Source organism: Melospiza melodia, chromosome 18, assembly GCF_035770615.1.
Source record: "Melospiza melodia melodia isolate bMelMel2 chromosome 18, bMelMel2.pri, whole genome shotgun sequence".
Classification (NCBI taxonomy): Eukaryota; Metazoa; Chordata; class Aves; order Passeriformes; family Passerellidae; genus Melospiza; species Melospiza melodia.
The window spans coordinates 13649621-13662017 of NC_086211.1; the positions used below are offsets into that span (position 1 = coordinate 13649621).

At 50.6% G+C, this 12397-nt stretch overlaps 1 protein-coding gene across 3 annotated transcripts in view; it reads left to right on the plus strand.

Moving 5' to 3' along the window:
- Positions 1–12397, plus strand: part of AXIN1 (axin 1) — a 77890-nt gene that overhangs the window by 58495 nt on the left and 6998 nt on the right. For all 3 annotated transcript variants that reach the window (XM_063171191.1, XM_063171190.1, XM_063171192.1), the window contains exons 5-7: positions 3685–3822; positions 9288–9841; positions 12027–12203. In XM_063171191.1, coding sequence (XP_063027261.1) covers positions 3685–3822; positions 9288–9841; positions 12027–12203 — 869 coding nt within the window. The remainder of the gene's footprint in view (positions 1–3684; positions 3823–9287; positions 9842–12026; positions 12204–12397) is intronic.

Genomic DNA, 12397 nt, shown 5'->3' on the forward strand with positions numbered 1-12397 from the left:
CTTTGAAATGAAGCACTTCCTTTCTGAGTTGTTGATGTAGAATTTCCAGAGACCTCATTCTGGTCCAGACTGAAGGGCTGGATCCTCAAAACCAGCCAGCTCTTGGACAGAGCTGCACCCTTTACTTGGAACAAAGGCATTTGGAGCCCTTCTGATTTCAGAACAATAAGCAGCTTATTTACAAGGCCCTTGGCAGGACTCTGTATGCCCATGGGAAGCTGGGGGCAGGTTCAAAATCCTGAAGCCCTGAAGGATCCTGCTCTGGGTACAGGCTCAGCCTGGCTGGTCTTTGATGGAGCATATTTCCCCTGTCTCCCTTCTGAAGTCAGGCCCATCATTTGATAAAGGCTTCAAACACTTTGTTGTCTTAAGTCTTTTGAACCAGGTCAGTGCAATCCATGTTTGCTGTCTAGGGAGGCACAGAGAGAGCCCTCAGCAGTTATCTGTATTGTTTCAGCGCAAGGAATTTGCATTCATTATTCTGCTATACTGTTAGTTTTGGGGAAGCCTGTGTAGCTCATCCTTTGAGCTAGGAATAAAGTGAGACCCATGATGATGTTCAGAGCATCATCCTGCTTACCAGCTCTCTGAGTCACCCTCACAGGTACCCAGCAGGGCAGCACAGGGTGTGTGCAGCTGGTATCCATGGGGTGAAGTGAGGTTTATTTCAGTTGCACTGATCTGGAATGCTCAGGGAGACCCTTGCAGAGGGGGCTGCATCTTGCACCCTCAAACAGGCTGCTGAGGCCCTCTGTGAGCTCTTGTGCTGAGTGGGAAGCTCCAATGACAGGGCAGTGTGTTTTGCAGCTGCAACAGAGAGAAGAAAACAAGTTCATCCTAAAGATTATTGGGTTCAGTTATTGTAATTTCTGTGGTTGAGCTTCAGTCACCTCCAGACTTGGAGACACTGTGGATAAACATGCTGAGGTATTAGTTGTAAAAGACTCAGAATCACCTTATTTTGAGTTCCCTGGATACAGCATTGTTGGGCCTGCAGGGAACCACCTCGTGGTGACAGGACTCAGACACTCAGGTTAGCAAACTTCAGCCCTTGCACCCACTGCTACCACAGGTTCAGGAGAGGCTTTGGTTTGAGGATGCCCTGTCTCAAAGGCTGGGGAGACAAAGGGTAATTCTTTCCCAGTTGTGCTTGTGTGTGGTGGCTGCACCAGGGAGAGCCAGGACTGTGAGTGCTGAGCCCTGAGCTGCCTCTTATGAGGCTCATGAATGTCTAACGGAGCAGGGCTTGGTGGTGCCACCCATAAACAACCACAGGGTGCAGAGCTGGCATCTGAGGTGGCAGGAGGGAGGGAACACATCACCCAGCAGGCTGGGACTTGTCAGGCAAGGGAGAGAATTCCCTCCTGGGGAATTGCTGCTGTGGCCTCACGAGGAAGGGTGGTGGTGGTGGTCATGGGATTGGGGTTTGTGCAGGAAACAGGATCCCTTAGCCAGAAGTGCTTCCCAGGGCTATGCAGGGGAGCAGGGAGCCGTCCTGAGAAGCTCCTCAGGCAGTAACAGAGCAGGAACCAGCTCTGCCACATCTTTCCCCGTGCTGGAGCACATCTGGAGCCTGTTTCTGCACTACACAGAGGTGAAACATGCTGCTTTGGCCCCTCTGCCAGTATTTCCAGACTGAACATTGTTTTTTGTTGATTTTTTTTTTTATACGGGCCTTTGATTTGCAGGGCTGGAGGTCCTGGTGGCACTAAAGATGCCATCAGGGTGGTGACATCTCCTCCCTCATGTTGTGCCCTCTCCAGTGGCTGCAAGGATGAAGGGAATGGTTGCCTGGGGCTGTTCCCAGCTCACATGGGTCAGTGGGATTGAGATTTGCTGGCAGGCTCAGGAAGACCCATCCCTGTTGGCAAACAGAACAAGCAGTGCTTTAACTGGGACCTCTGTAACCCAACTGGGGTGTCATGAAAAAGTCTTCAGCTCCCTGGTGCCATCAGTGGGTTCCTGCTGCCTCTGGTTTTCATCCCTGCCTTCCAGCTGGCAGAGACAGAAAAGCCAATGTGATTTGCATACTTTTGTCAGGTTTTGAGGCAAAGCAGCATTTTAGTGTTCTGCTTTGATCTTCTGGCTGGCCTGGGATAAATTCGGGTGGTCTCTCATCCTCCTTTAAAGTTTTCAAGCTCAGTGTCTGCTTCTGATGCTGCATTTGTTCTTTTGCTATGAATTATCTCACATCTTCACATTTAATTTTGTCTCTGGTCTTATAGAGTGTATATTTCTCCCATGTTAGTATTGAAGTATTTGAATGCAGAGTTTTATGCTGTTGAATTTCCAACTATTTTTCCTACAAATTAAATTTTTATCTCTGCTGTGTCATTTAACTTTTTCTACTCTTAAAAAAAATAATACACAAAGGATAAAAATGAGGGGGAGAATGCAGCAGCTGATAGCTTCATACATCACTACACAAACTTCTTATCCCAGAACCCAGGAATTTAGGGACAAAGTAACTCATCATAATGAATCAAGAATGTCCTTGAACTACCATAAATATTCATTTATTCACCCAGAGCAGGCAAAAAAATGGCACCTCAGTGCTTGTAAGGTGCTGTATTGATAAAGCAAGCACGGAATCATTGCACAGCTCTGGAAAGCTGAGATGCAATCCTGTAGGATCCTCCAGCAGGAGAGGATGCTTTGTGGGAATTGGGACCTTGGGCTGTGGGCTGGATTTGCAGAGATTGGCTGGCACACACTGATTCTCCTGCAATAAGCTGAGTGAGTAAGTGTGCACCAGACCAGAGGAGGACCAGAGTCCTCCCTTCTACCAAACTGAAAGCATAGCTGCTATAAACAGGAGGTTTGAGAGGTTGAAAGGTCTGTACATCCTTTTACCACCCTTTGAGACCAGGATATTCCTGTTGACCATATGTCCACTGGGAGAAAAGCAAACACTTCTATCCCTGAGTGGAATTTGGTGCCAAAAAGAGCTTTTTGAATTGCAGCTCCAGAAAAGCTTTCCCTTAGATGGGGTGGTGTGGTGGTGTTCAAAGGGGTCTTAGGACTAGGGAAGAGACGAGGATCTGACTATACCATAAAATCAACAAATATCTGTGTGCCAGAGAATATATTTAAGTCTGTTTAAACACATTTTTGTGTGACTTAATCTATTTTTAAACCCAGGACTCTTATTTCAGAAGGCTTGATTTATTATTTTATTATATATATATATATATATATATTAAAACTATACTAAAAGAGTAGAAGAAAGGATTTCATCAAAAGGCTAGAAAGCAAAGGAGAAAGAATGGAATGATAACAAAAGCTCCTGACTCTCAGAAAGTCTGAACCAGCTGACTGTGATTGGCCATTAATTAGAAACAAGTAACATGGACTAATCAAAGATGCACCTGTTGCATTCCACAGCAGCAGATAATCATTGTTTGCATTTTGTCCTTGAAGCTTCTCAGCTTCTCAAGAGAAAAAAAATCCTAAAGAAAGGATTTTTCCTAAAACATGTCTGTGACAGGGTGGTGTGTGGTGCCAGCTGAGGAACTGGTGGAGGTGGTGACCCAGCTTCCAAGCCCCCAGGTGCTGAGCTGCAGCTGAGTGCCTGCCAGCCTGTCCTCCCCCAGCTCCCAGCAGAGCAACCAGCATTTCCAGTTCTCAGAGGCTCCCCAGAAACCTGGGATTCCTCCCTGATCCTGTGCTGTGCTCTCCCTGCAGCGAACCTACCGAATGCCAAAGGATATCCACGTGGAGCCAGAGAAGTTTGCTGCAGAGCTGATCAACCGTTTGGAGGAGGTGCAGAAGGAACGTGAAGCAGAGGAGAAGTTAGAGGAGCGCCTGAAACGCGTCCGAGCGGTCAGTGATCTCCTCATCTCCCCTGCCAGCCTGGCACTCTGCTTTATCCTGTGCCACTGGAAGCTTTCAGCTGCTGGGCAAGCAGCTGGGGTGGCCAATTCCCTGCTCCACTGCTGTGGGCATTGGTGCCACAGGGCTCCTGGAGGCTCCTGTAGCTCCTGCAGCTTCCACAGTGCTGTTCCCTCATCCATGCAGGGCTCTGTGAACTCCAGTGCTCCCTCTCTGTGTAAAATCCCAGCCATGGCACAGCAGTGCCCATTTCTGCCATCACTCAGGGGCTGGGGATGCTCTCTATCGCTTTCTTTGGTACCCTGGCTCTCCTGAGTTTGTGAGCAATCCCTGGGGACTGTGTAGAGGGGTTCACCTTGTGTGATCTCTGTTTCCCCCACAAACAGTAACCAGGTGACAGATGATGTTATGCTTGGAGGTGTTTGTGTCTGCTATCAGGCCATTTCTACCACAGCCAAAAGGGTTCTGCTCATCACTGCCTGGCACAGCCTAGAAATTTTGGAAGTGGTCAGGTATGGCATTGAGCAACTCTCCTGGGCAGAATTAACACACTGACTCCACTGGAATGCCTAACCAGTGGCACTGAGTGCTGAGCCCTGCTGCTGCTGCTGGGGCCCCAGAGCCTGAGGATTTGTTAGATGAACCATGGGAAATGTGCAAGGCCTTTAGCTCCACAACAAGCTCCAAGAGGGGAGAGTGAGGTCCTGGTCATCTGGAATTCCCGGTGTGAGACCCTTGTTGAGCAGTTCACACACCATAGCTTTTCTTCTGAGGCACTGCATCTCATGGGTACTGAACATCTTGTGGTGGGGACAGAGGAGAGATCCCAGAGGACACCATGGTGTTACTGAGCATCACTAGCTCAGTGTAACCTGCTCTGTAACCTGCAGCCCTCCCTTAAAGCAGAGGTGTTGCTGCCTGCCTCAGCTGGCTCTGTGCTTTCAGGGAGGTTCAGCTTCTGGGCCTCCAGGAAAGAACCTTCAGCCCCGTTGGAGTATTTTAAAATGCTCATCTGGAAGCTCTTTGAACAGGAAAAAGCTGTGGGTTGTAGTGTTGGCTTTAAACTGCATCTGCATTTCAAATGCAGAGAACAGAGGAAGGCAGAAGGATCTGTAAGGTCCCATCCCTCTGCAGGTGTTTTCCAGCAAACTCCCTCCACCTCTGCATCCAGCCAGAAAAGGCCAGCCAGGTGCTATTTTGGGATTAGATTCTTGTTCTTCTGGAATTGCACTGTTCTCCTGTCTGGTTATTGCTTTCTAGACAAAGGCAGTGTAATCAGCAGCATTTTCTGCTAACACAGTCCTAGAACTCACTTCCTCCTCCTCCTTCTCCCATGGCTCTGTTGCAGCCCCCACCTGCACTAAATTACATTATCCCAGCCCTCTGCCTCCTTAAAGAAGCTGCCAGTAGCAATACCATAAAATCAGCAAATACCTATGTGCCAGAGAATATATTTAAGTCTGTTTAAACACATTTTTGTGTGACTTAATCTATTTTTAAACCCAGGACTCCCACTAATGCTATATATTAAACCTCTTTGCTGTCTCCAGAATGTATTTCATTGACTGGCTGGCATCTGGCATTAGCCATTCAGGAAAAACTCAGAGTAAGCAATTGTAGCTTTTTTAGGTCAGCACTCAAGGTGCAGGAGCTGCTGGTATCAGCAAGAGGGAGAACTGGAATCCTGATAGATCACAGGGCTTTTTTCTGTGACCTGAACACCAGGGCTGCAGGGTAACCTCTTCCCAGGTCTGCATGGCTCACTGCACAGCAGCACAGAGAAAACCAGGAGCATTAGTCACACTGGGCAGTTACCAGCCTAACAGAGAAGCTGGAAATATTTTGCAAAAGCCAGGGGAAAGGAATTTTTCTCCCCTCTAACGAGCAGCCTGCAGGTTCCCTTTCAAAGCCTCATCATGCAGTAACATTGAGAGGAGGCATCTGATTGGAAGCCAAATGCCTTTTACTGAAGAGACTGTCAGGTTTTTGCTTTACAAAAAAAGCAAATGCTGAATTCACTAATTATTCTGAGAAACGTGGGAGAAGATTAGAGGATGTGCATGTTCCCATAGTAGTTTTTGAGACTCTTCAGCCTCGTGTCCATGAATGGAATCTGCTGTCACAGAGATCAGTATTGAATCATACAGATCACTCTGAAATGAACAAATGGAAAATAAGCCAGGGGGGAAGCAAAGCCACCAGTGAGATTCTCAGTATTTGAACATGAAACATTGCCTGACTAGAGATCATTTGCATGATGATGGAAGAGGCTCTGGTGCTCAGCAGAGCTGTTTTCCCTTCCCAGCAGCAGCAGCCTGATGGGTGGGACCGGGGGGAGGCAGAGGAGGAGGATTCCAGCGAGGAATCGCTGCCTGTGGCTCATCCGTGCAGCTCTGGGCTCCTGGTTCAGAGGGAAGGGCACCCCCAGCCCTGCTGGGAGTAAAAATAGCTCAGCACTCAGCGGAGTTGGAGCTACTGGAGCAGCTCAGTGACAATAGCGTGTCCACAAAGCACCATCTAGTGGCGATGGCAGCGGGGCTGCGTGCCCGCCCCGAGAGCCGCCTGCCCGCCCGGGTCACTGCCAGGCTGTGCCAGTATCACTGCCAGGCTGTGCCAGTATCGCTGCCCAGTTCTGCCAGGGTCATTGCCCAGCTGTGCCAGCACCACTGCCAGGCTGTGCCAGCCAGTGTCACTGCCCAGCTGAGCCAGCGTCACTGCCAGCCTGTGCCAGCATCACTGCCCGGCTGTGCCAGCACCACTGCCCAGCTGTGCCAGCCAGCATCACTGCCAGCCTGTGCCAGCCAGCATCACTGCCCAGCTGAGCCAGCATCACTGCCAGGGCTGTGCCAGGGTCAATGTCCAGCTGTGCCTGCACCACTGCCAGGCTGTGCCAGGGTCACTGCCAGGCTGTGCCAGCCAGCATCACTGCCCAACTGAGCCAGCCAGCATCACTGCCCAGCTGAGCCAGCATCACTGCCAGGGCTGTGCCAGGGTCACTGTCCAGCTGTGCTTGCATCACTGCCAGGCCGTGCCAACCCGCACTACTACCCAGCTGTGCCAGAGCCACTGCCCAGCTGTGCCAACATCACTCCTTGGCTGTGCCAGGGTCACTGCCCAGCTGTGCCAGCATCACTGCCAGGCTGTGCCAGGGTCACTGCCCGCCTGTGCCAACTCCACTGCCAAGCTGTGCCAAACTCCCTGCCAAGCTCTTCCTAGCTTCTTGCCAGGCCTTGCCCAGCTCAATGTCAAGCTTTGCCCAAATCTCCACCAGGCTCATTTCCAGGCCTTGCCCAGCTCATTTCCAGGCCTTGCCCAGATCCCCACCAAGCTTTGCCCAGCTCATTGCCAGGCCATGCCCAGCTCACCCCAGCAAGGTCCCAGAGCACAGCTCCAGAGCCCACACCATGTGTGTTGTTTTTTTCACTGCAGTCTGAGCACAGTGAAAAGATTCAGCAGGATTGATTCCTACAACCTTGACTCAAACTGTTGTCCTGCTCAAGGAAAGACAGCAGGTTGGGATAAGGACCCAAATTCCTTCATTGACTGCTGTTGTGTCACTGTTGGGGTGTTCCTGCTTCATGGAAGGTTGAAGCCAGTGCTGGGGGTGGGGGGGTGGTAAGGCAGGTCCCCATAGATCCACCCCAAGAGCAACTGCTCCTGCTTATGGTCCTGCTTGGGTTCCAGATCTGCTCAGTGACACAGATGAGCTGAGCTAACATGAACTGAGAGAGCCTTTTCTCCCTTTAGCTCACCCTGATTTCAGTCTTGAAGCAAAAGTCCACATTATCTGCAAAATGGAGTTCTGGGCAGCCAGAGGATTTCCCAAATCCCAGGCACCCATTTGGGTGCACCATGCCACCCTGCTCAGGTGTGACAGCACTGCCAGAGCTCTGGGCTGAGCTGAAAGGACATGCTGCCATTCCTCAGGGATCTGTGCCAGGGTCAGCTCCTGCCCTGCACATCAGTTGGTGTTTCAACCTGGGAGGTATCAGCTCCTAAAGCCTCCCAAGTGCAGAGGGTGTCCCTGGGTATCACAAACTGCCGATAAATGCTCTCCTCACTGGCAGGGATGTAATCAGCACATCCCTCACCATGCCTTGTCCCTGAGCTCAGTGCCCAGGGCTGGTGGCTGGCGAGCTGTGGCCTGTGGCTGTAGATGAAAGGTGCCTCTGAAGCTCCTCAGAGTGATCTGTAAGTGCTGTGTCCCCTCCAGACACCAGCATCGTGTCACATCCCCAGGCTTACAAAGCCTGGCATTGTCCCTGCTTCAGACCTGAGCCCCCAGGTGTGACACTGGGAGGAAGCCTGTTATTTGCTCTCTTGCTGTGTGGTTGGCAGCTGAGACTTGGAAGCTGGTTAGCAAGTGCTGGGTGGTGGCATCTGACAGGCAGAGCTGATGGGAGTCAGTGTTTTCCTGTAGATGCATTTATCTGGCAGGGCAGAGATACCCTGGGCTGCAACTGATTTCTTTACTGGGCCAAAGGAGGAAAAGAGCAGGATTAAAGGACTCACTGGAATCCTGCTTATGTAATTAAAACAAATAGGAATCCTGACTTCCAATAGAGAAACTTCATAAATACCTGAGTTTGTGTTGGAGCGTAAAGTAGTCCGTCAGCATCAAAACTGTGGCTGTCAGCATGGAAGAATTTAATTCTTCCTGGCAAGGACTTAAGAGTCACTAGCAGCATGTCCCAGACCGGTGTGAGCTGCAGGAACAAGCAGTTAGTTCCAGCCTATTTCTTTATCTGCACCAAGTGTTTCCCTCCAGCCTTAGCATGCCCGGGAGAAATCAATGTTTGATTTCCAAAACCATTCATGCAGCTGTCGACCTTCACTTGCTCCCTCCTGTTACAAGCCTTGTCTTGGCTTTGCCTTGTGAAACAGTCATTTGGGTGAGAAAACCCCCCTGGTCTCACCTGACTCAGAACTGATTTGCTGCATATCCTGTAGCTGTGGGCTTTATCTGATGGGCTTTGAAGCAGTGCCTCACCAAAGGCACGTAGGAAGCTGAAGGTACTCTGTGGTAAGTTTTGTTTCTGCTGCTGGTGGTTGCAGAACCACCTTCAGGGGACTTGGAGTAAGGCTGTGCCTGCTCCAGTTGAGTTGTTATCTTTGTCAGCTGTGTTTGTAAGGATGGTTGTGATGTGTGGGCTGCCTGGCACAGCTCCTTGGGTGATGTGTGGAGAACATTGCTAATGGGGGCTCCAGCAGCAGATACAGAGACCTGAGCTGCTCTGCTCAGTGGCACCCAGACTGCACAGGTTTGGCCTGAGCATCCTGTCAGTCTGGGACATCCAGAGGGATGGTGGATCTCCATCATCTTAAAGGTTTTCTAGATCTGACTGGACTATACCAGGCCTGGCCTAAGCTTAGCAGCAGTGGGAAGAAAAGGTGGGACTAGGGACCCCTTCCACCACTCTGCTGTCATTCTCTGAGTGTCCCTGTGTTTCTTGCAGGAAGAAGAGGGTGAGGATGCAGATATCTCTTCTGGTCCCTCAGTCATGAGCCACAAGATGCCTTCTGCCCAAGCCTTCCATCACTTTGCTCCTCGTTATGCTGAGATGGGCTGTGCTGGGATGCAGATGAGAGATGCCCATGAGGAGAACCCCGAGAGCATCCTGGATGAGCACGTGCAGCGTGTGATGAAAACCCCAGGCTGCCAATCTCCAGGACCTGGCCGTCACTCTCCTAAGCCACGGTCCCCAGAAAGTGGCCACTTAGGAAAGCTGCCAGGGACTCTGGGAACAATTCCTCCAGGGCATGGCAAGCACGCTACAAAATCAGGAATGAAACTGGATGCAGCTAACTTATACCACCATAAACATGTCTACCACCACATCCACCACCACAGCATGATGAAACCAAAAGAGCAGATTGAGGCTGAGGCCACGCAGCGAGTGCAGAACAGCTTTGCTTGGAATGTAGATTCTCATAACTATGCAACAAAGTCACGAAACTACAGTGAAAACTTGGGCATGGCCCCTGTCCCCATGGACTCTTTAGGCTACAGGTGAGTCAAGGAACACCCAGTGGGATTCCCAAAGCCATGACTTCTAGCTTCTAGTAGGAAGCTCTTCCATGAACAGGCTGTAGCATGGCAGGGAAACAGCAGCTCAGCCTCTTCCTGTGGGAGCTTATGCTGGGATGTCATTTGAGGGCTCTTCCCCTTCAGAAATGGATATGCCCTGATAACCTTTATAGAGTCCTTTTTATCTCTGGTCTGGTACTGAAAGACACTCTCTAACCAGGATTTTTATTTGCCTTGGTTCTAAAATAGATTTTCTGCTCCTTAAAGGAGTGGAGATGCTTAGAAATTGCAGGTGCTGGTCTGCTTCTCCATGCACCAGGAGCTGGGTGTTGGGGCTGTGCCTTGAGGTCTGGGTAATAGAAACAGCTCTCTTAAGGTGTTTATGAGAGGACAAAAATCCCTACCTTATTTGTTGCAAGGCTGAACCCATTCAGAAGGGCTCCTTTCTCTTCCTGCCAAAGCAGTGGGCACTGCAGTGCTGCCCTTGCAGCCAGTCCCAAGGGGATGTTCTCCAGGGTAGGGCACCCTCTGCCCAGAAAAGCCATTTGGCTGCATTGCCTTGGCCATTTGAATTCCTCCATCCCCTCCATGCTGCAGGCAGAGGGGGGAGCTCCTTTTCTCTGGCAGGGTTTGCAGGGTGACTGCAAAGGTGGGAGCGCAGCTCAGGGCTGCCCACGGTGAGGGATGGGGATGGAGCAGCCACAGGGAAAGCTGTGCTCACCCTGAGGGTGTCTGGCTCTGCAGGGCTGAGGCTTTGGGATGTTTCTTTGCAGTGTACCAGGGGTGGGACAGTTAGTGAAGCAGGTTTTCTGGGTCTGCAGCAGTCAGGATCAGCTTTCTGGGGTGGCAGGAGGGAGGCAGAGTGCAGAGCAGCCAAAGCAAACTGCTCTTAGGAAGGAGAAGCACTTAAAATCCACCATGTCTGTATGGGGGAAGGGTTGTTGCTTCACCAGAGATGAGCCTGGCCATGCTGGGCCAACCCAAAGCCCCATCTAGACACAAGATTTCCTTCTAGCAGCAGCTACAGCATATATTTAATGAGATTTTTAAAGGACACACTCAGAGCTGTCCTTCCTCTGGCACAAACTCCCAGTTCCTGGCAGTCCCTGAATTAGAAGCTTCACAAGACAAGGATTTGCATCCAAATGGTCTTGTTTGGCAGCCAGCAGTCTCTTGTGGTGGCTTCTCTCTCTCTTTGTTGAACCCAGCTGGTGTTCTGTTCCCCCAGCCCCCCATGACTGTGTCTGTGGGTCAATGACAAGCTGCAGAAAACAGCATTATTTTATTTGCACTGAACCTGATGCTGTGGAGTTGCATTTGATACCCAATAGTCCTCATGTTGGGAGAAGCAGAGACATTGTCAGCTTGCCCTGCCTTTGTAGATCTGTAATTCCTCCCCAGGCTTTTCCAAAAAAAATCAGCAAAGTTATCCGGGGGACTGCTGCTCCTCTGTGGTGCTCAGGTTGTTTTTCCTGTGTTTTTAGTGACCATGCAGGAGTGAGGTCCTGAGCATTAAAGCAAGAGGATGATTAGGACAGTGGGAATCTCATGGAATGACAGCCAGCACAGAGGAATCCTGCATGGCCTCCTGAGCATGGGCACGTGGCTGTGTGTGCCATGGTGTTCCTGCAGGAGCCTTTGCTGCAGCCACAGGGGTAGCCAGAGTGTTGGCTTTCCTGGCTTCCCTCTGCCTGTGGTGGTTGAGGTGGCTGGGCTTGTGATCTTCCACCATGAGGTGAAGCCTCGTTCAGTTGAGGATGAGAAGCAAACTCTGGGCATGGCAAGTCAAGTTTTGGGGTACCAGTGAACTTGGGAGTGATAGGAAGGACCCAGGTTTCAAGCAGTGGTCAGGCATAGAGAGACAGACAATGGATAACCTCTGCTCTGAGCAAAGAGCTGGGGATTTAACACGGCCCTTCTCATGGCAGGAGACCAAAGGAGAGCCTTCCTCTCCCCACAGGTTGTTGGGCAGAGAAGTTGCTGTACCCAGGTCCAGGCAGTCTTACTCTTAGCCTGAACTGTGGTATGGGTGGTTTGAGCTTTGGTAGAGCTGTGGAACATGTCTGGAGATAGATGTGTCCATGTCTGGAGATAAGTGTGTCCATCCTCTGCCCCTCTGGTGGTTGGCATAAGCAAAGCACTAATGTCCCAAGCTTTGTTCTTGCAGTGGGAAAGCAAGTCTGCTCTCAAAAAGGAATGTTAAGAAGACCGATTCAGGGAAAAGTGATGGTGCCAACTATGAGATGCCAGGATCTCCTGAAGACGTGGAGAAAAATCAGAAGATCCTTCAGTGGATCATAGAAGGAGAGAAGGAGATCAGCAGGCATAAGAAAACAAACCATGGGTAAGGGCCGGCAGAACAAGAGATAACAACACTCTTGCATTGCACCCCCTGCACAAGGGAGATGTGTCAGCAGGCTGCCTTCCTCCCAGACATCTTGGGAAGGCAAGAATCCACCACACAAGGGTTTAGACCCTTGGGAGGCTGAGAATTACTTGGGGGCTATGAGGGCTGTTGTTTCTGAAGGATAACTCATG